This window comes from Bufo gargarizans, chromosome 2 (assembly GCF_014858855.1).
Source record: "Bufo gargarizans isolate SCDJY-AF-19 chromosome 2, ASM1485885v1, whole genome shotgun sequence".
NCBI classification, from domain to species: Eukaryota; Metazoa; Chordata; class Amphibia; order Anura; family Bufonidae; genus Bufo; species Bufo gargarizans.
The window spans coordinates 703,983,955-704,009,321 of NC_058081.1; the positions used below are offsets into that span (position 1 = coordinate 703,983,955).

General features: G+C 49.4%; 2 protein-coding genes across 2 annotated transcripts; one reads left to right on the forward strand and one right to left on the reverse strand.

The window, feature by feature from the left end:
- Positions 1-279: 279 nt before the first annotated feature.
- LOC122927057 (lysosomal amino acid transporter 1 homolog) lies at positions 280-7,370 on the reverse strand. Its single transcript, XM_044278619.1, has 8 exons — positions 7,238-7,370; positions 6,199-6,392; positions 5,632-5,761; positions 5,462-5,549; positions 5,167-5,312; positions 3,375-3,467; positions 2,346-2,531; positions 280-812 (listed from the first exon to the last, which is right to left on the reverse strand). The coding sequence occupies exons 2-8, from the start codon at positions 6,381-6,383 to the stop codon at positions 708-710; spliced, it is 933 nt and encodes a 310-aa protein (XP_044134554.1). The 5' UTR covers positions 6,384-6,392; positions 7,238-7,370; the 3' UTR covers positions 280-707.
- Positions 7,371-12,320: 4,950 nt separating this feature from the next.
- On the forward strand, positions 12,321-18,666 carry LOC122927058 (aflatoxin B1 aldehyde reductase member 2-like). Its single transcript, XM_044278620.1, has 7 exons — positions 12,321-12,666; positions 15,680-15,867; positions 16,217-16,321; positions 17,254-17,350; positions 17,606-17,705; positions 17,804-17,933; positions 18,342-18,666. Exons 1-7 carry the CDS (start codon positions 12,372-12,374, stop codon positions 18,501-18,503), a joined length of 1,077 nt encoding a protein of 358 aa, XP_044134555.1. The 5' UTR covers positions 12,321-12,371; the 3' UTR covers positions 18,504-18,666.
- Positions 18,667-25,367: the final 6,701 nt, after the last annotated feature.

The window sequence follows — 25,367 nt, forward strand, 5'->3', positions numbered from 1 at the left end:
CTGAGATCCGTTCAGGGTTCTCACACGTGGTCCAAAACGGATCAGTTTTGCCCTTAATGCATTCTGAATAGAAAAGGATCCGCTCCGAATGCGTCAGTTTGCCTCTGTTCCGTCTCCATTCCGATTGCAGCGTTTTGTTGTCCATCTGATGAAACTGAGCCAAACGGATCCGTCCTGGCACACAATGTAAGTCAATGGGGACGGATCCGTTTTCTCTGACACAATCTGGCACAATAGTAAACGGATCCGTCCCCCATTGACTTTCAATGGTGTTCAAGATGGATCTGACTTGGCCATGTTAAAGATAATACAAACGGATCCGTTCTGAACGGATGCAGACGGTTGTATTATCTGAACGGATCCGCACCAAACGCGAGTGTGAAAGTAGCCTGAAACGCAATATTCCCTTGTGTGACCTCAAAGGTCAATATCCCAACATAATACAAAAAGTAGTTATAACTAAATTTGTTATTAAATGTCCATTATAAAATAAAAATAAATCAATAATTAACTACAATGTCACACTGGAGGCTCATCCAACAGTGAAATGGTTAAATAAAAAGAGGTAATGGGGGTCATTTACACCGGTCTTTGATTCCCTCTTGCGCAGCGTTAGTAAGTGACCCCCTCAAATGTTTTCTGAAAGATCAGCTGCATGAACTGTGAGGAAGATGGGGGGCTGGAAACATGGAGAATGCCCGATCCTGTCAAGGGGTGGCGTTCCTCTTGTCTGAACGCAGCAGCGGTTCTCTTTCTCCCACCATGGAGTCTCTAGCACCTTTCCCCCTGAACACGAAGGACTGGAAAATTATCTGCTTAGGAGTCAAGAAAATAATTGTGAAAAATTCTTAAATGTGAACTTTTTGGCCTTTTCTTAATTTTGTATTACTAAATAATTTCTGTTGCTGCCACTAGAGGGCGATCTATATGCTCCTCCTATATAGATCAACAGACTATACCAGGGGTAGGCAACCTCTGGCGCTCCAGCTGTTGTGAAACTACAACTCCCAGCATGCATACTTGCTCCGCTCTTCTCAGAACTTCAAAAGAAATGAATGGAACATGCTGGGAATTGTAGTTTCACAACAGCAGGCGTGCCGAAGGTTGCTGATCCCTGGGATATACAGTATATATATATATCTATTTTGTGCACAAGATAATATGCACTTGTCACCAGAATCTAGCTCGTCCGTGTAAAAATCAGCCTTTTTAACATATGCAAATTAGCCTCTTGGTGCAAATGTTTGCACTGGCATTGCACCCGAGACTCCGCTCCTTGCGATTCCCTGCCACGCCCCCACCACTTCAATTGTCCGCACGCGCAGTACAGTCCAGAAGCTCAAGTGAAACTTCGGGGCCAGGTGCGATTGTGCCTTCCCTGCCCGGCCCTATCTGTGGGGGTGCGACAGGGAATGAAAAGGAATGGAGCCTCAGGTGCAACGGCAATGGCTTTGTTGCACCAAGAAGCTAATTTACATATATAAAAAAAATAATGATTTCTACAAACTGGGGGCACGGATCGCCCCACGACCAACACCATTAGGTTCTGGTGACAAGCGCACATCTCGCGTGTATAATGGATAGACATCAAGTTACGTGGTGAGAGATTACAATAACCAGTCAGGTTACCGCAATACAACTGAACGGGATCCTCTAGTAGCGGCCATGTTTCCAGCGCAGTGCCGACACACAGGTCAGGGGACCTTATTCTTATTAAGCTATAGGACATCAGTGCTTACGGTATTACTAGCTACATGTATGTTTTGTTCCTAGCACATGTGCAGCTGGTAATATAAACTGGCCAACCCCTTTAAGACAAACATCATGTAATAGTTGGGGGGGGGGGGGGGCTCTTAGTTGTTCACTTTCAGTAATGCCATATGGTATTGTGTAATGCCATAAGAGTCTGCTAAGTGGCCTCCAGACTTACATAACCCTAGTGGCGTTGCCTTCTCCCACTACCGATGCCCATGGGTAGCAGTGTAAAAAGCTGCTGGCGTCCATAGATTCTCCAAGCTGGCGCCTCTTCCTCCTGCGCAAGTGCAGGTACAGGATATCCAGGGAAGAAATTAACATCCTGCATTTGCACCTGCGCTGACAGCTTTAAGCACTTGCGCAGTAGAAGACAGAGGTGTAAGACTTTCAGTAGGGAGTATGGTATTACTGAAAGTTAGGTACAAGGCAGCCAACCCCTTTAAGTTACCCCTCTAGGGCTTTGTACTGAAGAAACGCTGCACAGGTAAAGGCCACAAGTCTTCACTGCCACTACAAGATGGAGGCATCTAGGTTGGCACTTGTGGTCAGGACCTCGGGGAGCTGCCCAGAGCCCACACAGTGAAGGATACAATCATGTCCAGGCTCATGACGCCCAGGCTCCCGATCAGCCACGGAAGGTGATGCTCAATGTAGTTGACTTCAGACTGGCCCTGGTCTGGGTTCTTCAGGAGGATGCTGAGGCCGTAGGTCAGGTTGCCCAGTATGACCATGACGAAGAGGACCACCGCCAGTCCTTCAGTAGATCTTCTCCGGAACTGCAAAGACCAGAAAGGCAAGTGACGGGGTTCTGCTTATGAATTAATTATTACAGTAAAACTCCCACAAAAATGTTTATTTTCTGACCTGTTAAAAAGATACATGATGTAAACTATAGTAAAGGTAATCTTCTTACCAGTGACTGTATTTGTGAGTTATCCCCTCCCTTCTGATCCTCAGCTGTGTCATGTGACCAGCACTCTGACTTTCCAAATAACACAGCATCTTATGTGTGGACAGGAAGCCAGTCTCTCTGTGTATTCCTATGGGAGCCTCAATGTCAGTCTCATAGGAATGAATAGAGAAGTAACTTCCTGTCCTGTGTCAGTTGGAGATCAGAGTCACATGACACAGCTGAGGAGCAGAAGGGAGGTTATAACTCACAAATACAGTCACTGCTAAGAAGATTACCTTCCCTTCAGATTACATCATGTACCTTTCTAACAGGTCAGTTAAAAAAATTAAATATTTTGTGGGAGTTGTACTATAATGTCTAAGGAAAATTTCTGGAACTTTACAATATACTTCGTTTCAATTTCTCATCACTTTCAAGATCTCCGTTTCCTGTCTGCAAATAGAAAGACTCCTGTTTCTAGTTAGAGACTGAAAACCCTGTACAGATCTAATACAGCACAAGTCTGATTCAGTTATATCCAGGGTTAACAATCTTCTGTGACCCAACGCCAGCAAGCGGAGATCTTAATAAGCGGAAGACTCGTTCATTATCCAAAGGATTATTCTTTATGTTAATCCATGTGATGGTGAGATTCTCCCAGAATGCACCTGTAGCCAACCCTCTGCCTTCAGACATGCGCCCCCCTATGGAAGGGCAGAGTGCTTACATTAGTGATGATCTGAGGGACCCGAGAGCAGAGGTAGAACAGGGATGAGATGGACCCGATCACACATCCGACGATCTCCTGGGTGCTGAAAGGCTGAAATATACAAATATGGACACATTCATTTTTTAAAGGAGCTTTTTACACCAGTTTTGATGAACCTCAGCGATTGCTGCTGCCATGAAACTGTACACAGGAATCCACAAGAGCTTTATATCGACTGTGCTCAGCCTTATGCTAAATCATTCTTAGCAATGTCCCACAATCTCTGCTTGGTGTCAGTGAACAGGAAACAAGTGTGTATTCGTTCACTGACAGCAAGCAAGGATCCTAAACACATCGAGGAACGGAGACACTAGAGAGCTGCAGAACTTTATAGAAAGACTAAGCCCTTTACACGACGTACATGTAAGATTTCAGGAGTTTAACCCCTTAGAGTCGACCGCAGCATCTGAGTGGTTGGAAAGAGGGGTCCCCCCCTATGAGGATGTCGGGCACCTGGTGGCCTACTGAAGGCACCCAGGCCTGACATCTTATGGATTCCAGATGCAAAGTGTAGTAATAGGATAAGGCAGTGCAATAAAGAGGTTCTCATGTGTACTGTACAATCACAGTGCCCAAGAGGGAGTAAAAAAGAAATATCTAAATTAAATGGTGCCATTAAGGGCTCATGCACACAAATGTGCGTGCCCCGTGACTGTATAGCCGCCCGCAAACAGCGACTCCGCAATATAAGGGCACCGGCCGTGTGCGCACTGTATCACGGATCGGACCCATTAACTTGAATGGATCCGCAAGATATGGATCGGTGGGGACCAGAGGCACAGAGGGAGGCCCACAGAAGGACTACGAAGCGCTTCTGTGAGATTTCGGTCCGTGCCTCCGCAATTGTTGTATTTTTTTTAAATATACAATAAAAAACCCACATATGGAGGACGGAGACGTAGAAAAATATGGAAGCAATGAAAATGTCACTGCCAAAATGAGATTGGTCATTAAAGGGCATCTGTCAGCAGTTTTGTACCTATGACACCAGCTGATCTGTTACATGTGCGCTTGGCAGCTGAAGGCATCTGTGCTGGTCCCATGGTCCATTTGTATTGGTACCCATACATATTAATGGCCTGTCTTAAAGGGGTATTCCCATCATAGACTAGGATATGCCCCCATTGCCTGATAGGTCGCTGGGACCCACACCTATACCAAGAACGGAGAGGGGAGCCCTGTGGCTGGAGGACCCCAGATTTCCCAGGGTCCGTCCACCACCAAGCGCTAATCCCCGCCTCTCCCATAGAAGTGAATGGGAGCACACCGTGCATGCGCGGCCCATGTTCCCATTCATTTGTATGAGGCCAACGGAAATAGCCGAGCCAGGGCGGCCGCATAGAAATGAATGGAAGGCGGCTGCGCATGCGCCCTCCTTTCCTTTCGGGGCTTCGTTCTCGATATAGGTGCGGGTCCCAGCGGTGGGACATGCACCTATCAGACAATGGGGGCATATACTAACGATATGCCCCCATTGTCTGAGATGGGAAAACACCTTTAAGGATAGGCCATCAATATGAGATCGGCGGGGGTCCGACTCTGGGAGAACCCCTTTAAGGTCTATTAACTTACAGATGGCTAGACACCAGCCCTTTAAGCGAGTATCTAGCTCAGGGGTCAGCATGCTCCATTCACGTCTATGGGAGTTCCAAGAACAGCCAAGCAAGTGTGCATTCTGGGAGTTGTAGTTTCACCACAGCTAACGTGTCGAAGATTGCTCATCCCCAATCCAGCTTTAACAAGCACTCACCTCGCTGTCCGAGTCATCTGTGGCGAGCAGACGTCTGGTGCCCACTATGGTGGCGTCGTCTGCCGCAGCCGGACCACCCATCAAAGGCAGCAAAGCAGCAGAACCGAACAGAGCGAATCCACAGACTGCGTTTATCCTGACAGCCGCTGTGAATGGAGGAAGGAGGGCGAGTCATTATATCACAGGACGCAGCGGTATCACCAGGTGACGCCAACTGAGGGCAATTCAGGTGAAACTTGCCCTCTGGCCCCCTGTGTATAGCCCGAGAGCCGCCCCCTCCTCCGTGTCCACTTACTGCTCAGGTCCTGGTTCCGGTACTTGTAGTACACATACAGAGAACACATGAAGAGGTCAACCAATACGTAATAAACCGCCGTGTACGTCTGCAAGAGAGAAGGGGACATGGTGACGTTGCGGACAGGTCACACGGTCATGTGGTTATATCGAAGAATAGAGGGCACTCACCTGTATGGGCAGCTGATGGGACAGGAACGCCCCCACAAAGTTACAGGAGTCCCCGGCCAGCCACCCCAAGAGGAACCAGACGGACAGCGCCCGGTCCATGTTCCCCGTCTTACAGGATTTGTACACTTGTCTGAGAAAAAGAAGACACAGAATCATGAGCGACAACCGCCATCACAGTGCCTATAGGGACGGGGGGTCACCCAGCTTTCCAAAGACCCGGAGTGACATGGATTGATGTAAGACGCCACTATGGGTGACACACGGGCAGGTGGGAACAGCAGCGGAAGCTTTAGCACAATGCTTTCCTATTACACCATGTGTCAGTTTTCACCGTAGTACTGGTATAGTGTTCATGAAGCAGGAGGCTCAGGCTGAGCAGCTGTTTCAGCGCAGGGAGGCTTCTGGAAAGAATGTGTAAGAGGTTACAGTGTGCACGGGACGTCTGTGGTCGGGGAATCGTCACATCAGCACCTGAGTCAGCCACGTCCTCGGCACGAACCCAACATCCTGTATCTGCTCCCCGCATGAGGGAAGTCCTGACTCTGCGACCACTAAACGTCTACTCACGGGAAGGTGGAAGCTACGAAACACAAGATGGAGACGAGGCCCAGGCAGACGCTGGCGAGATCCCGGCCGTCCGCCGCGCACTCATTGAACATGTTCCACACCCAGGCCGTACCATTGAGGCAGTCGGAAAAGTTCTTTGGTGGAGAAGGAGCGTCCAGGCTCCAGGAGTAGTGCTGCGCCCACATGCTGAAGGCCTGAAAAGAAAAAAATCTTATATATAATCACTGCAAACCTACTCCAGTCACACCCAGAGCTGCAATCACAATTCTGCTGGTATCCTGTTAGTTCACAGTCTGCAGGACCTTCCAAGTCACTGCTGCTCCCTGCAGCATGCAGGACTGTGGTTCTGCAGATTACGCAAGAGCAGAATTATGAATGCAGCTTTAGTTGTGACTGGAGTAACAGTATACACGTGAGGTGTGCCGTCATACATGAAACATGTTACGACATCCATTATACATTCCAAAGTGATGGCAGGAATGTGCGGGAGCTCGTCCGGCCTGTTCACAGTCATCAGCACCTGCTCCAGTATATGAAGATGATCAGGGGCCCCTGTGTTATAATGTATCTGTATATCATCAGTCAGGGGGCCCCTGTGTTATAATGTATCTGTATATCATCAGTCAGGGGGCCCCTGTGTTATAATAGATCTGTATATCATCAGTCAGGGGCCCCTGTGTTATAATGGATCTGTATATCATCAGTCAGGGGCCCCTGTGTTATAATGGATCTGTATATCATCAGTCAGGGGCCCCTGTGTTATAATGGATCTGTATATCATCAGTCAGGGGCCCCTGTGTTATAATGGATCTGTATATCATCAGTCGGGGGCCCTGTGTTATAATGTATCTGAATATCATCAGTCAGGGGCCCCTGTGTTATAATGTATCTGTATATCATCAGTCAGGGGGCCCCTGTGTTATAATGGATCTGTATATCATCAGTCAGGGGGCCCCTGTGTTATAATGGATCTGTATACCATCAGTCAGGGGCCCCTGTGTTATCTGTGTACTGTCGGGGCCCCCTCCCCTGTACTCACCGCTCTCTCCAGCCTCCTCACACCGCCTGCCGTTGTTTTCTCCACTACCCTTTTCCTGTCAGGATCTCTACAGCATCACATGACCCGCGGCAGTCACGTGACTCCTCACCTCTCCTGCCCCTGTGACTGAGCCGCCGTGTGTACGGAGACCTAAAGCCGGGGGGAAGTATAAAACCCGCAGTGCGTTTCCTCGGGGCAGCACCACTTCTGCAGGTCCTGGGGCCCCTGTATAATCTACAGCAGGGGGTGGGTAGATGGGTAGGAGACAGGTTAAAGGGGAGAAAAAAATAAAAGGCATGAAAATATTATTATAATAGCATTATTATTATAGAACTGATAAGGGGCGGCGGTATACTGCGCAATACTAGTGCACTGCGGAGAGTCAAAAAACGTATCGATAGATTGCTGCGTCCAAGAATAAATCTAACACACGCGACCGTATGTATTTTGTGGTCCGCAAAACACGGATCAGAAATAAATACAGATGACGTCCATGTTACATCCGTTTTTATGCAAATCCACTGTAACAGTGCCTGTCCTTAACCACAAAACGGACCAGAACAAAACATGCTCAATTTTTTATTTATTTTTTGCGGAACGCAATGCACACAGAGTCATTTCCGTTTTTTTGGCGGACCCGTTGAATTGAATGGTTCCACATACGGGCTGCAAAAAAAAAAAACGGAATGGACACAGAAAAACCTTTGGTGTGCATGAGCGCTTAGAAATCCAGAAATCAGCGTTTCAGCTCCTCCGCGCCCTCGTTCAGACCATCGGGCGCCAGTGTGCGGAATCCGTGCGTCCGGTGAGCCTCAGGACTGACCCATCTGCTGAAACGGTTTCTGGAGGAATCTGTTGATCCGTTTTTTTTTCATGCTGGGCAGTATACCACCATGGACGCAGTTTTGTAGCCTCCGGTGGCCTTTTATGTTTTTTTATCTTTGACCTGTCTTGTAAATATTTCTCCACCTTTTGCTGTCCCTTCTGTATTATGGTTATACTCTGGCTCCCCGGATGAAGCGGCGGGTCGTCCGTGAAACGCGCTGTGGACTCTGTCCTCCTCCCTGACGCAGTGACCCTGTACTGATGTCCGCGCCCAGCCCCCGCCTCTACACAGTGTATTCAGAAAGTCTCCAGATCCTTTCAGTTTTTCAGATTTCGTTATGTTTCTCCTTGTGCGGAAAACAAACAAAAAACTCCCTTTTTTTCCATCGTTCTGCGCTCAGTCCTCCATACAGAAAGTGAGAACAGAGTCTTTGCTAATTTATTGAAAAGGAAAAACTATAACCTTGCACTGACAGAAGTATTCACACGCTTTAGGGTGGATTCACACGTCCGCGGAACACGGACCGTGAGATACCGGACTGGCATTGCAGGAACGCACGGCGTCATTGGTTGCTATGACGCCATGAGCTTCGTGCCGCCGCTGCTGTACAGTAATACACTGGTATGATGTATGATGTATTACTGTACAGCAGCGGCGGCACGAAGCTCATGGCGTCATAGCAACCAATGACGCCGTGCGCTCCTGCAATGCCAGTCCGGTATCTCACGGTCCGTGTTCCATGGATGTGTGAATCCACCCTCACTCAGGACTCAGTTGAAGCCCCTTTGGCAGTGATTTCAGCCTCCAGTCTTCATGGGGATGATGCCACAAAGTCTGCACCCCTGGATTTGGGGATTTTCTGCCATTCTTCTCTGTAGACCCTCTCAAGCTCTGTCAGGTTGGACCAGGACTGTCGGTGGACAGACATTTTCAGGTGTCTCCAGAGATGATCGATTGATTGGGTTCAAGTCACGGCTCTGGCTGGGTGACTCAAGGACATTCACAGAGTTGTCCCTAAGCCACTCCTGTGTTGTCTTGGTCGTTTTCTTAGGGCCGCTTCACACGAGCGGATGCCGTGCGTGGCATCCGCTCTGTGAAAGAGTGCCAAGACCCGCTGCAGACTGCAGAGGCACGGAGCGGTAACATGACTGTTAATGCTCCGTGCCTCTCTGTGATCTCTTTACTACGAAATCACAGTTGTCACTGTGATTTCGTAGTAAAGAGATCACAGAGAGGCACGGAGCATTAACAGTCATGTTACCGCTCCGTGCCTCTGCAGTCTGCAGCGGGTCTTGGCACTCTTTCACGGAGCGGATGCCACGCACGGCATCCGCTCGTGTGAAGCGGCCCTTAGGGTCATTTTCTCTTTGGAAGGGGAAACTTCAGCCCAGTCTGAGGTCCAGAGCTCTGGATCAGGTTCATTAGGAATATCTCTGTACTTTGCTCCATTCAGCTTTCCCTCAGCTCTGACCAGTCTCTGTGTCCCCCCAGTATGATGCTGCCACCACCACGCTTCACTGTAGGGATGGTACTGGGCAGGTGATGAGCAGGGCCTGCTTTCCTCAGGTCCTAAAAGGTCAGTCTTGGTTTCATTAGTCCAAAGAATCTTGTTCCTCACGGTCTGAGGGTCCTTTAGGTGCTTTTCTGTAAACTCCAGGTGGCTTTCATGTGTCTTCTACTGAGGATAGGTTTTTGTCTGGCCATAAAACACAGATTGGTGGAAGCTGCAGTGATTTGACCTTCTGGAAGTTTCTCCCATCTGCACACAGGATCTTTGGAGCTCTGTCAGAGAGACCATTGGGTTCTTGGTCACCTCTCTTACCAAGGCCCTTCTCACCCGATTACTTAGTTTGGTGGGGCAGCCAGCTCTAGGAAGAGTCCTGGTTGTTCCGATCTTCTTCCATGTAAGAAATATGGAGACCACTGTGATCTTGGGATCTTTCAGTGCAGCAGAAATGTTTTTGTCCCCTTCTCCAGATCTGTGCCTCCACACAATCCCGTCTCTGAGCTCTACAGGCAGTTCTTTCCTCCTCATGGCTTGGTTTTTGCACTGATATGCCTTGTCAGCTCCTCACCTCTGTAATTTAGGGGGCTCCCTGTCTGTATAATGAAGGGGGATCACCGCCTGTATAATGGAGGGGGATCACCGCCTGTATAACGGAGGGGGATCACCGCCTGTATAACGGAGGGGGATCACCGCCTGAATAACGGAGGGGGATCACCGCCTGAATAACTGAGGGGGATCACCGCCTGAATAACTGAGGGGGATCACCGCCTGAATAACGGAGGGGGATTACCGCCTGTATAACGGAGGGGGATTACCGCCTGTATAACGGAGGGGGATTACCGCCTGTATAACGGAGGGGGATTGCCGCCTGTATAACGGAGGGGGTTCATCGCCTGTATAACGGAGGGGGATCACCGCCGGTATAACGGAGGGAGATCACCGCCTGTATAACGGAGGGGGTTCATCGCCTGTATAACGGAGTGGGATCACCGCCTGTATAACGGAGGGGGATCACCGCCTGTATAACGGAGGGGGATCACCGCCGGTATAACGGAGGGAGATCACCGCCTGTATAACGGAGGGGGTTCATCGCCTGTATAACGGAGTGGGATCACCGCCTGTATAACGGAGGGGAATCACCGCCTGTATAACGGAGGGGGATCACCGCCTGTATAACGGAGGGGGATCACCGCCTGTATAACGGAGGGGGATCACCCCCTGTATAACGGAGGGGCCCCCCACCTTCCATCCCTTGTAAACCCTGTATGGATTAGCACTCCCCTCCCGTGGGTTAGATCCCCTTCTCATGTGCTGGTCTCCCCCAGAGCTCTGGACTAGGTGCCCCTCCAGAAAAGGAGCCCATGGGGCAGCAGGTGGGCCGAGGGTCCTGAACCGTAATAAGACCCCAGTAATCACCACCCATGCTCCTGCCTCTTGAGGGTGCTCCTTTTCTTTTTCTAATAATAAGCTCTTTGGGTGCAGAAAATTCCATCTGCACCATATAGTTCAGTGATATAGCATAGAGACAGCTGCTATGGGGGCCCTAGCAGGAGAGAGCCCAGCATTGGCCCTTGCTGTGTGGCTGTCATAGCAGTTACCTGCTCCCTCCACTAGGGGGAGCTCACTGCATACAGATTTATACAGCCTCCCTGGAGTTTAATACTAGCTGTGTAAATCCACATGCAGTGAGCTCCCCCTAGTGGTGGCTGCAGGAAGAAGCATTTTATCAGTCAGGGCCCCCTTTATAGAACTACAGTATTATGACTCCTCACACAATTTTGGACCTAAAATGTTTCACTCAATTTTCAAGATCTCAGCTTGCCAACAATGAATAAGACCAATTAGCGTCAGACTGAAGTCCCTTGGGCCTACTAGAGGAAATTATTCTTTGGGCCCACACTCTGTGTATATCAGACCTTGAGGGCCCTGTCTTATCAGGGGTCCATTATTGTCTGAGGATGCCTTGGGGGGCCAGTGTGACCTTGAGACCAATCTTATCTACAATTATAGGATGATAACCCAAGATGACCTATTACTTCTTACAGCTGAGAGTTTGTTACATTGCATCGGTGCATGGGAGAGACTTGTGCTGCTAATGAGTTTAGCTTGCACAGAATTACCTACTCTGATACATTGTAACAGACCTTCAGCTGTGAAATTACAGGGCAGAATATCAGGCTCTGGATGTTTTTATTTACTGACAGCAAGCAGATCTTTTAGCGCTATTTCCATAAGACCGGACGAGCCATTTATTCACCATTCGGTCAGGATGGCGGCCATTGCTCCTGGAACGTTTCGGACACACTCTGGAGGTGAGAACGCTGACGGCCATGTCCACTCTTCACTGCAGTCATGTGACTCCGCGTAAGCCAATAAACTGGAGCTCCAGCACAGCAGAACTCGGGTGGAGCCGCCCAGTCTGGACCCGGTTTACTTATTTTCAGGTCTTCTGCTCCAGTCACATTCAAAGCTGCAACCACAATTTGATTTGTTTCCTTCCAGAAGTGCATTGTGGGAGATTCCACAACAGGTACACGGAAAGAAATGCCACGTGTGTGGGTGCAGCTAAGTGTAGTCCGTTTCCAAGAGCAACCAGCAGAATTCTGTATGCAGCTTTGGATGTGACTAGAGTAGGTGCAGGATGAACCCTATATGATAAATCAATCAACACAACTATATTTCAGTTATAATATAAAAAGAGAAATAGTAGAAATGTAAACTTTATTAATTGCTAATTTGCATAACAATTAATAAGAAGTCAGACACTGGTCACATGACTGCCTGCCTGGAGGCTACTGCGCATGCGCATAACTGCCATGCTGTCAGTCTCCCTGAGGTCGGTTCGGCAGCTGGTATCGGTCGGTGTGTTCCGCTCTGCTATGTCTCGGTCTCCCCCCACCGCGCCTCCTCCCCCGCCGGCGCTCCCCCGCTCCGTGCTGGGGACCATGGAGTTCGGGCGCCGCATGGACGCAGAGGCCAGCGGGGCGGCGGTGCAGGAGTTCCTGAGGCGCGGCTACAACGAGCTGGACACCGCCTTCATGTACGCAGACGGGGAGACCGAGCGGGTGCTGGGAGTGCTCGACCTCGGTGCTGGAGGTATGTGGAGACACTTCCGGGATTGCTGCGGCGCAAGCCTCGATCTGGAGCGGCTGGCAGCCAATCAGTAAACGGCTATTGGGCGGGGCTTGATGTCAGAGCGAGACTTGAGGCGCTGATTGACAGCTAAGTAGTCACGTGACCCTGCTGACGGCGAGAGTCCTCTGTAAACTCCACATTACACTGTCCAAAATCCATGAATCGTGTTAATTATTGTAGAAGAGGAGTTCATGGTCCACGCATTACATAGCCTCTCACTGGGGGAGGGGGCAAAGCGGCTGCCAGTCCCTTCTGGACGCCTCTTATCTCCTTTAGGAACGAAGGATGGGGCAATTTGCAAGATATTGGGCAGGGGGTCCCATACACGTCAGCTGGCGGTTAAGGCCTCATGCACGCAACCGTATGTATTTTGCGGTCTGAAAAATCCAGATCCACGATGCATCAGTGTTTTTTTTTGCGGACCCTTTTAATTTAATGGCTCAGCGGTCCGCATTTTGTGGCCAAGTATAGGACATACAAATGCCGAAAGCTTGCGGACCACGGACCCATTGACCTCAAAGGGTGTGCAAAAACGGATGCAACACGGACGTCATCTGTGTTTTGCAGACCGTAAATTCCGGTGGCGTGCATTAGTGATGGATATGGCGGCATGGTATGGATGTGGCCATCAGTGGTCACCTTCACATACGAATGCTGCTCCTCCTCGTCACTCATTAATCGGTCTTGTTGGCGGCAGTGGTCTACGATCGGCGGTGAAGGTGCCAGGACGCCGCCAATCATTACCTGGTGATAAGTGCGATCCGTAAAAAAAAGTAACTGCAGTGACTGCGAGCATCAAAGTGTCCTTCAGCCATCCGAAAACAAAGCTTAAAGGGGTCACCATTCGACGCCAGATAGGTGTGGGTCCCACCACCTATCTGTAGAACAGAGCGTGCCGCGCATGCACGACCGCTCTCCATTCATAGCAGAGCGCACTTACTCAACTCTTTTCGGAACTCCCATAGCAGTGCGCTCCCGTTCACTTTGGGTGAGAATTATTTCCAGCGGCTGGAGCATTGGAGGTTACTGAACCTGATCCGATCTACTGTGTCCTGCAGCCCCATAGAGAATGAATGGAGAGGCGTCGAGCGCGCTTGACCTGGCGTTTCATCAGGACGGGAGTTAGAGCCCCGGTACTTGGCACGGACGGAGGTCACGTGTGTGGAGCTGACCTGCAGTACCCCAGCATGGCCACCGTCTCCTTCCTGCTCTGTCCACCGACGGCTGAGAACAGGAGAAGAGCTGGCCAGTGAGGGTCCCGGACCTCCACCGCTCTAATATTGATGACAGTCATCAGTATCTAGAGAATGGAGAACCCCTTTAATAGATTATGAAAAGTTGTGCAACTTTCTAATGTGCTTGGTATTTAAAGGGAACCTGTCATCAACTTTATCCTGACCTCGCTGAGGGCAGCATAAAATAGTGACAGAAATGCTGATGTCACCGAGGTGTCACTCATGAACTAAAAGTAAGTGGTTGCCGAGAACCAGCATAATCATTGCAGACTGGGCCTGGAGAAGAGTCACCTCTACCTGAGAAGAGTCCTGGTTATTCATAATCTCCTGCTCTCACCCATCTGATGATGATTGACAGTTCTCTCCTAGAGAGGAAGAGAGAAAACCAGGTAGAAGACTGTCAGCCATCAGCAGGTGGGCAGGAGATTATGAATAACATGACTCTTCTCAGGTGGCCATGACTCTTCTCCAGGCCCAGTCTGCAATGATTGTGATGTTGGTTCTCGGCAACCACTTACTTTTATCTTATAAATGATAGACCGCTGAAATCCACTCACCTGTCTCTACTTTATGCCGCTGTTAGTATGGGGAGCACAAAGCTGATGACGGGTTCCCTTTACATTTCACAATGTTTTATTAAGATTCGGATCCTTCCTGATTACGCCTAAAGGCTGAAAACCCAACCTGATCTGTTTCTGCCCACACAGCTGAGGGTTTGTGATAATGTGTCAGGGTAGACAGTCCTCCAGTGCTGAACACAGCAGCAGCTCAGTGTTTTTTTTAGACAAGTCGAATGGGGGCCAAAGGGGGTAATACTGGGGGCCAGTAATAGGGGGTAAAGGGGAGAATACTGGGAGACACTAATGGGGGCATTCATAATACTGGGGGACGGACACTAATGGGGGCATTTGTAATACATGGGGCTACTAATGAGGGCATTAATATATCTGAGGCCACAAATGGGGGCATTTATAAAACTGGGGGCAATTAAGGGGTGCATTCATAATACTGGGGTACACTAATGGGGGCATTCATAATACTGGGGGACACTAATGGGGGCATTCATAATACTGGGGGACACTAATGGGGGCATTTATAATACTGGGGGACACTAATGGGGGCATTTATAATACTAGGGGACACTAATGGGGGCATTTATAATACTAGGGGACACTAATGGGGGCATTTATAATACTAGGGGACACTAATGGGGGCATTTATAATACTAGGGGACACTAATGGGGGCATTAATATATCTGGGGCCACTAATGGGGGCATTAATATATCTGGGGCCACTAATGGGGGTATTCATAATACTGGGGGCAATTAAGGGGGGAAGCATTCATAATACTGGGGGACACTAATGGGGGCATTCATAATACTGGGGGCCACTAAGGGGGTATTAGTCATACTGGTTGCACTGTGGTGGGAGGAGATTTGATGTCCAGGGGGTACTATGGGGGAAATTGGGTATAACTTTAAAAAAAAAATGGGCGACTCAAACTTATCCATCTAATGGGCATTAAAAGTGGATGCTAAACAGACAGAAAATGGCTGCAAAAATGGTTAAAAATGTCCATGAAAAACGAACAGTGTGTCTGTTTTTCACTGTTGTGTGAATGCAGCCTTGCGGACCCGCGGCGGTGGGAAGCAGTAGGTCTGTAAGGGTTTTCTGCCTCTGATGTGGAGGTTTCCCAGCGGCTGAATCCACGTTTTCTCCTTCTTCCATGTTCTGCCAGTGAAGATGGCGACTAAAGCCAACCCATGGGAGGGGAAGACGCTGAGACCGGAGAGCGTGCGCCAGCAGCTAGAGACCTCGCTCCAGCGGCTGAACAGGTCCAGCGTGCAGCTCTTCTACCTCCATGCCCCGGACCACCAGACGCCTGTGGAGGAGACGCTGGCTGCCTGCCAGGAGCTCTACCAGGAGGTAATGCACTCATAAGAAAGCTCTGTAAGTCCTTGGGCTGAGAATATAAAGACAGATATGCCAACCTAGGGGTACTGCAGGGAAATCCACCTCCTGTCTCATCAAGACAGGCTGCTGCCTTCTTCCCAGTGCTTTACACTGCAGCATGTAGTCAGTTCTCTGTTAGCCAAACACAGCATTCACACAGTTATGTATGTGGTCCTGACTGGATGTAGCTATATGCGTGAAGGAGTAGTTCAGATATAACCAAATTGTTTCCATTCACTGACAGCAAGCAGACAATATAAAAGTTGCATTAAGTTGCACAGCTCTCTATTTAATCCATTGCTAAATTGTCTTTTTTATGCAGGGCAAGTTCAAAGAACTGGGTCTGTCCAACTACACGTCCTGGGAGGTGATGGAGATTTACTGCATCTGTAAACAGAGGAACTGGGTGCTGCCGACCGTATACCAGGTGCTCTAGGGGTTAAAATAAAGATCTGCATTACTATAAGTGTGGGTAGATTTCTGGGGGTCTGCACGTCCATGATAATCTGGCTGCAGGTGATACAGTGTAGCCAGCAGGAAATTAAAATAAACAACAGTTTCCCTCAGGATCAGTACAATGTATTGCAGAGCTGAACTCGCTGTTCAGCAGGGACTCTCTGATTGTTCAAAGTCTGCACAGCTCTTGTTCACAACAACAGAATATCGAGTGCAGCTCTGGAGTATAATACAGGATGTATCTCAGGATCAGTACAGGATAAGTAATATATGTATGTACACAGTGACTGCACCAGCAGAATAGTGAGTGCAGCTCTGGAGTATAATACAGGATGTAACTCAGGATCAGTACAGGATAAGTAATGTAATGTATGTACACAGTGACTCCACCAGCAGAATAGTGAGTGCAGCTGTGGAGTATAATACAGGATGTATCTCAGGATCAGTACAGGATAAGTAATGTAATGCATGTACACAGTGACTCCACCAGCAGAATAGTGAGTGCAGCTCTGGAGTATAATACAGGATCTAACTCAGGATCAGTACAGGATAAGTAATGTATGTACGCAGTGACTGCACCAGCAGAATAGTGAGTGCAGCTCTGGAGTATAATACAGGATGTAACTCAGGATCAGTACAGGATAAGTAATGTATGTACACAGTGACTGCACCAGCAGAATAGTGAGTGCAGCTCTGGAGTATAATACAGGATGTAGCTCAGGATCAGTACAGGATAATTAATGTATGTACACAGTGACTGCACCAGCAGAATAGTGAGTGCAGCTCTGGAGTATAATACAGGATGTAACTCAGGATCAGTAATGTATGTACAAAATGACCAAAGGTTCATATAAGCCAGTTGTATTTCCTGGTGACAGGATAATATAACCCTCTCCTCTCCAGGGCATGTACAACGCCACTACAAGACAAGTAGAGACGGAGCTGCTCCCCTGCCTGCGTCAACTTGGAATCCGGTTCTACGCCTACAATCCTCTGGCCGGTGAGTGCACCACATTATAGTTCAGAACTGCTACAAGAAATAAAACGCCATCATTTCCCACAATAAATCAGTCCCTGTTCAGCCTCTGCATGCACCAGGACAGGTGTGTATTAGAAGGGGCCTCCCTGTCCTGAATCCTCCCTCTGCGGTATTGGCGTTTAACGGCTTTCATTTTAATAGAAGCCATTTTGGCTGAGCCTGTATTATTGATAAGACCTGTGAATCCTGTAGCTTTGGTCGTGCTCTGTCTTGCAGGGGGGCTTCTGACCGGCAAATACAAATATGAGTACAAGGATACGGAACAGACGCCCTCCAGGTTTTTTGGGAACAGTTGGGCCGAGACGTACAGGAACAGGTCAGTGTATCCACGATGCAGGTTAATACTCACCGGTACTGTGGGGGATGGGGCAGGGTATTGGACGCTAACGCAGTCTCCCGGCTGACATTGTACAGGTACTGGAAGAAGCATCACTTCCAAGCGATTGACCTGGTGCAGAGGGCGCTGCAGGAGGCGTACGGCGAGGACAGGCCCACCCTGACATCCGCCGCTCTCCGCTGGATGTACCACCATTCTAAGCTACAGGTATGTGCCCTGATCTCTAGCTGAGGTAAGGGAAGAAATCTGGGAAAAAAGTATCTTCTGCTGCCAGGGAGCCCACAGCAGCACAGAGTGTTTTAATGGCACACGTTGGACACGGTCAGGGTGGGAGAAGGGGAATAGATGCAAGCAGGTCATAAACTAAACATTTCTTAGAGGGAGGAGCAGTGATCCCAGCAGCACAGAGCATTTCAGGAGAGGAGTGTGCTCATATTGTGGAGGTGGCAGGACAGAGTATTTCAGGAGAGGAGTGTGGTCATATTGTGGGATGTGGCAGCACAGAGTATTTCAGGAGAGAGGTGTCCTTATATTGTGGGAGGTGGCAGCACAGAGTATTTCAGTGGTTGTTTCTGGCAGGTCCAGGTATATCACTTTTTTTTTTTATGTTCCCAGGGAGGACAGGGTGACGCTGTGATCCTGGGGATGTCCAGTATGGAGCAACTCTTACAGAACCTGGACGGGGCCGAAAGCGGGCCCCTGCTTCCACCTGTGGTCTCCGCTTTTGATGATGCCTGGAACCTGGTCGCCCACGACTGTCCAAATTATTTTCGTTAGAACATTATACAGAACAAGCCTCATCTGAATAGTGATTTGTACAGTGATTTCTACCCGATTGTCCTCACTCCAGCTGCGTGCCGGCTCCGAGACCAGAGCGAAACGAGGCGCGCTGCAACTATTTATAGATGATTTCATAAATAAATAAAAAATAATGGCCGTTCTCTGACTCTTCACTGCTGGGTGTCATAGTCTGCTCCCCTGTTCTTACCTGGGCCAGGGTCCTGCTCTCCTTTCCCGCTGCCTGGGTTGGTGTGCTTGCTCCCGACTTTCCTCCTTGGAGCGCTGCTCTCTACTGCTGCCCTCCGGCTGGGACCCCGTGTGCCTTGTCTAGCCTGCTGGCACTGCCTCCTGACACTTAAAGGGCCGCTGCCCAATGCACTTCTGCATCCCCCTATGCCATGGTTCCCCAGGATTCTTAAAGGGGTTGTCCTGGTTCAGAGCTGAACCCACACATATCCCTATTTTCACCCAGGCAGCCCCCCTGATATGAGCATCGGAGTATTTCATACTTCGATGCTTGGCTTTACCCAGCCCTGAATCACACAGGCCAAGGCATACCGGGGGGGTGGGGGCGTTGGAGTGAAAATGGGGATATGTCCGGGTTCAACTTTGAACCCGGACAACCCCTTTAAAGGACCCTCCACTCTTGACCTAAGCATCAAAGTGCCATAGGTTCTAGTGCTTTATATATTACCACATCAAACAGTTATTCATACTGGATTGTACTGTTAAAAAGTAAGAATACACCAGTTAAAAAAAAACAAAAAAAACTTCCAACTTGCTCAATAAATTGGGTTGTTCCTGGCCAGTTCTGTTTGTTGTCCATGTTCCTGGAAACTGTATACTACTTTCCAGGACGTCCCCCATGACAGCACATGGGAGGATGTCCAATCCAATCACTGTTGGGACAGGAAGTGAAACAGATTAAAAGCCCCCCCCTTCCCTCCAATCTCCAGTGTCTTCCTGTCCCTACTGGGATAGGAGTGAAGCAGGTCATAGACTAAGAATCGGGTGCTTACCTAGGCACCAGGGGGCCAGGTCGGGTCGGGGGTCCGGTACTCCCCTCTCAGGCCAGGTCGGGCGGCGTCCCGTACGGCCCCGCTAGCTCCCCCTCCGGGGGTTCTCTAGCTTGTCCCGACCTGCCTGGGACGGCGGCAGGCGGGACGCTGATGCCGCTTCTCCTCCGGGAGCTCTGGGCTCAGCGGCGCGCTCCGAACGGCGTCGTCGTCGCATCATCATGACGTCACTTCCGGGTCAGCCGGAAACAAGATGGCGGCGCCCAGCACAAGCGCTGGAGGCCTGGAAGCCCGGCCTCGCGCTCAGGGGTTGACTCCCTCCCCCCGGGGGGGTTGAGTTCTCCTTATAAGAACGGAGCAGCGCGGCAGCAGAGGTGGAGGTAAGCCCCAGTGGGGAAGTTGTGAGCGGCGGTGTGTTTTGCTTAGCCACCATGGAGCCCCAAGCGTCAGCTAAATCCGAGATTGTGCCTGACCCCTCTGCTGCGGCCCATGTAAGTGCCCTTATCCTTATACCCTGGTGTACTCTCCCCAGTCATTTAGCACGGTTTCTCGGATTTCTTCCTAGGATAAAAAGAGTTCTGGGCAGTCGGCTTCCCAAGACCCCAGAAGGAAACCGAAAAAGTGTGCGACTTGCGGGGAAAAGATGCACATATCCTACAAGAAGCAGCTATGTGCTGATTGCATTGCCAGGTTAATGAAGGAGGAGCAGCCGTCCTTTCTCACAGAACTTAGGAATATCGTTTGTGAAGAAGTACAGGCTACGGTTTCTTCTCTAAACCCTCCGCCACCTCCTTCTCAACCTGACTCCCCTCCCCCCAAAAAAAGGAGGACTCAGGAGGACTCTGATTTTGATAATCAGGAAGTCTCGGACGGAGAGATTGAGGACGACACCATCTCTGCTTCCGGCTCTTCAGACCACCCTAAAAGATTTTTATTTTCTACTGAAGACCTAGACGCCCTCCTCCATGCGGTTAGAGATACCATGCAAGTAGAGGAAGCTAGCCCTCCCATATCCGTTCAGGACGAGATGTTTGGGGGGTTAGGGGCAAAAAAGACTCGCCTATTCCCAGTAAACTCCCATCTGAAGGAGATAATTCTGGAGGAATGGAAGGAGGCCGAAAAGAAGCTAGTCATGCCTAGGGAATTTAAAAATCGGCTGATTTTTAATCCTGAGGATACTAAACTATGGGATGAGATTCCCAGGATAGACATTCAGGTGGCGAAGGTCACAAAGAAGACCACCATCCCCTTTGAAGATTCCTCAAACTTAAAGGACCCTATGGATAGGAAGGCGGAGGGACTACTTAAGAAGGCCTGGGAGTGTTCATCTGCTCTTATTAATGCCAACATTACTGCCACCTCGGTAGCCAGGTCTATGGGGTTATGGCTGAATCAGCTAGAGAACCACCTTAGACTAAAAACCCCAAGGGAGGACATTCTAGAATCCATTCCCCTTCTTAAGATGGCTACGGCCTACCTGGCGGACTCTTCGGCCGAATCCATCAGGATCTCAGCTAGAAACAGCACACTGGCGAATTCGGCTAGAAGGGCCCTATGGCTAAGAAGTTGGTCAGGGGATGTAGCGTCTAAGAATAAACTTTGTTCGATCCCTTTCTCAGGTTCGCACGTGTTTGGCCCAGTCCTAGATACAATCCTTGAGAGTGCCGCGGACAGGAAAAAAGGCTTTCCGGAAGAGAGGTCTAAGAAGACTCAGTCCTTTCGGAGGGATTCAGGCCAGGGACAGTCACAGAATTTTTCGGGTAGAGGGAAAGGCAAATCGGGCAGGTGGAGCTACCCCAAAGGGGGGAAGGGGAGGGGGTTCCTTCTCAAACCCAACACTTCCTCTTACCAGAATAAATGACGCCAGACCAGTGGGGGGGAGACTTCGGTTCTTCAGTCATCAATGGCCTTTAGTAACTCAGAACCCCTGGGTACTTCAGACGGTACGAGAGGGGTACAAAATAGAGTTCGGTCGTCCTCCCCCTCAGAGATTCTGTGTTACCACTCCCCAGTCTCCGTCTCTAAAGAACCAGATGGTTCAGGACTTGGAGAAACTTTGCGCAATGGAAGCAATAGTTCCTGTTCCAAGACCCCAACAGGGCAGAGGTCACTACTCCAAACTGTTCTGGGTAAAAAAACCAGACGGTTCACTAAGAACTATCATAAACCTGAAGTTCCTGAACAGATGGATCCAATATTTCAGGTTCAAGATGGAGTCAATACGTTCAACGGTTCCACTGATTCCAGCAGGGGCATTGATGTGCACCATCGATCTCAAAGATGCCTACTATCATGTCCCCATACATCCAAGCCATCATCAGTTCCTCAGGTTCGCGGTGACGTTAGACGGCATAGTGCATCACTTCCAGTTCCAATGTCTTCCATTCGGGATTTCAAGTGCTCCACGCATCTTTACGAAACTAATAGTAGAGATAATGGCGTTCCTGAGACAACAGGGAATAACAATAGTCCCGTACTTGGACGACTTCCTCCTGACAGCATCCTCAGAGGTCCTTCTGCGGAACCATCTGCAGACAACGTTACGGGTTCTACAAGATTTAGGCTGGATTATCAACCTAGAGAAATCAGATCTTTGCATGAGCGAAAGGAAGATCTTTCTAGGCACCCTTCTGGACTCCCAGAGACAGATGTCCTTCCTTCCAGATTCAAAGCGCGACGCTTTCATAGAAGAAATATCCTCCTTCCAAAGAAAAAACCTCTGCTCCATCAGAGAGGCTATGCGGATACTAGGCCTGATGACATCCTGTATACAGATGGTCCAGTGGGCCCAGATCCACTCAAGGCCACTTCAGGGTCTAGTCCTCACCAAGTGGGACAAAGACCAGAGGTCTCTAGACAGGAAGATCAGGATCCCAATGTCCATAAAAGAGTCCTTGAACTGGTGGATAACTCCCGGCAACCTACAGAGAGGGGTTCACTGGTTGAGAAGACCTTGTTTGACGGTGGTGACCGATGCCAGCATGACCGGCTGGGGTTCACATATAGAAGACCATCTCTTTCAGGGTTCATGGTCCCTGGCAGAGAGTCAGCGTTCCTCAAACGTAAGGGAATTAACGGCGGTACTAAGGTCTCTCCAAGCAGCAGAACTTCTCTTAAAAGGGAACCACGTTCAAGTTCTGTCAGACAATATAACTACAGTCTGCTATATAAGGCATCAAGGGGGAACTCAGAACCCAGGCCTTCAGGAGGTCGCAGAAAAAATCTTCCTTTGGGCACAGGAAAATATCCTATCTATCTCAGCCCTCCATATCAGAGGGAAGGACAATGCTACAGCAGACTACCTGAGCAGAAGAAGATTCCATCCGGGAGAATGGATGCTGAACAGGCAAGTCTTTCACCAGATCTGCAGGAAATGGGGGTACCCCCAGGTGGATCTCCTAGCCTCCAAAGAAAACGCCCAGGCGTCTCAGTTCTTTTCCCTAGATCCCAGCGGGGATCCTCTGGGGATAGATGCCATGTCAAAACCATGGGACATGGATTTAGCTTATGCCTTCCCGCCAATCCCGCTTATCCCGGCCACCTTGAGGAAGATCAGCGAGAGCTCGGGGAAGTTCATTTTCATAGGCCCAGCCTGGCCGAAGAGGAGCTGGTATCCCCTGTTAGACAGGCTAAAGGTAGAAGAACCAATATCACTCCCTCTGAAGCCGGACCTTCTCACTCAGGGGTCCCTTCTCCACCCGGATCTGGAAAAGTGGAATCTGAAAGCCTGGATCCTGAAAGGAGAATGCTGAGCAGGCAGGGCTTGTCACATGCTGTAATCTCCACTCTACAAAAAAGTAGGAAACCAGTGACAAATGCTATATATAGGAAGATCTGGAACAGATTTAATTCCTGGTTGGCTGATACACATCCGTCCAGATCAACTCCTTCCATCGCGCAGATTCTTGACTTCCTACAGAAGGGCTTTGACCTAGGGCTACGCCCTAGCACGATCAAGGTGCAGATATCAGCCTTATCATCCTTCCTGGACTACCCACTAGCAGAGCATCGTTGGATAAAGAGGTTCGTAAAGGCTATATCCAGACTAAAACCCACTCTGAGACAGACCGTTCCTCCTTGGGACTTGTCTATAGTTCTAGATACCCTCTGTAAGATGCCCTTTGAACCCTTGGACACCATTCCGTTAAAATTGCTCTCCTGGAAGACGGCCTTCTTGGTAGCCATCACTTCAGCACGCAGAATTGGTGAACTTCAGGCCTTATCCATGAAGGAACCTTTCTTAAGAGTCTGCCCGGATCGAATAATTCTTCAGTTAGACCCAGCATTCCTCCCTAAAGTCGTCTCTACATTCCATAGGGAACAAGAAATATTCTTACCTTCTTTTTACGCCTCTCCTAGAGATCCGGAAGAGGAGAAATTCCACTGCCTGGACGTCCGTCGGGCAGTCCTTGAATACCTTCGCCGAACAGAGCCTGATAGGAAGGACTCAAACCTCTTTGTACAATTTGGTAAAGCAGGAAGAGGGAAGAAGGTGACTAGAAGGACTCTGACACAGTGGATCAAGTCAACAATTATGGAAGCATATCGTCTTCAGGATAGTCCCTGTCCTATCTCTATCAGGGCACATTCTACTAGGGCAGTCGCAGCTTCCTGGGCGGAGAAGGCGAACGCCTCTATAGATCAGATTTGTCAGGCTGCCACCTGGACAAGTTATAACACCTTTTGTAGACATTACAGGTTGAACCTACCGTCCAATCGTCAGCTTTCCTTTGGGCGTAAGGTTCTACAGGCTGTGGTCCCTCCCTGATGGCTAAGTTGGTAACTCTCCCATGTGCTGTCATGGGGGACGTCCTGGAAATCGGTAGTTAGTCTTACCGGTAACGTTCTTTCCAGGAGTCCAACATGACAGCACTACTTATTCCCTCCCTAATATGTGATTCAGTGTGATGTTAACATTGCTTATCATATTAGTAATAAAATTGTGTTGCATCCATCCGGTGTAGTAATTTAGAAGACACTGGAGATTGGAGGGAAGGGGGGGGGCTTTTAATCTGTTTCACTTCCTGTCCCAACAGTGATTGGATTGGACATCCTCCCATGTGCTGTCATGTTGGACTCCTGGAAAGAACGTTACCGGTAAGACTAACTACCGATTTTCCGCCTAGCCCCTTGGATGCTACTCCTGATAGTCACGGTGCGGTTCCCTGTGACAGTTGTGACCGTGTAGGCTGGCTGCATGCCCTCTCTCGTACTGGCTGCAGGCTGACACCTGTGTATGCTGGTTGCTTGGGGCTGCGTGCTGGCTGCGGTGGTGTGTGTGAACTGTGGCCTGTGTTTGTGGATTCCCGTTTCTGCATCTCTGTGGATCCTGTCTCTGTTGCCGTGCAGGCTGGCTGCATGAGCCTTGTGTACTGGCTGTGGGTGTTTCCATGCATGCTGGTTCTGCAATGCATGCTGGCTGCGGCCTTGAGTGTGAACTGGGACTGAGTTTGGAATAACTTGTGATTGTATGTTCTGTGCTTTTTGTTAATCCTGGTTCTGATGGGGTTAACTTCCCCGGTCTGCTCCTGCTCCGTACAGTATAAGGGTCCATTCACACGTCCGTTTTTTCTTTCCTGATCTGTTCCGTTTTTTGCGGAACAGATCAGGACCAGATCAGGACCCATTCATTTTCAATGGGTCCTGGAAAAAATCGGACAGCACAATGTGTGCTGTCCGTTTTCGTTGTTCCGTTCCGCATGTCCGTTTAAATATAAAACATGTCCTATTATGTTCCTGAAAAATCGGATCCTGGTACAATGCAAAGTCAATGGTTCCGCAAAAAACAGAAGACATTCGGATGTCATTCCGTATGTCTTCCGTTTTTTGCGGAATCCGTTCCTGG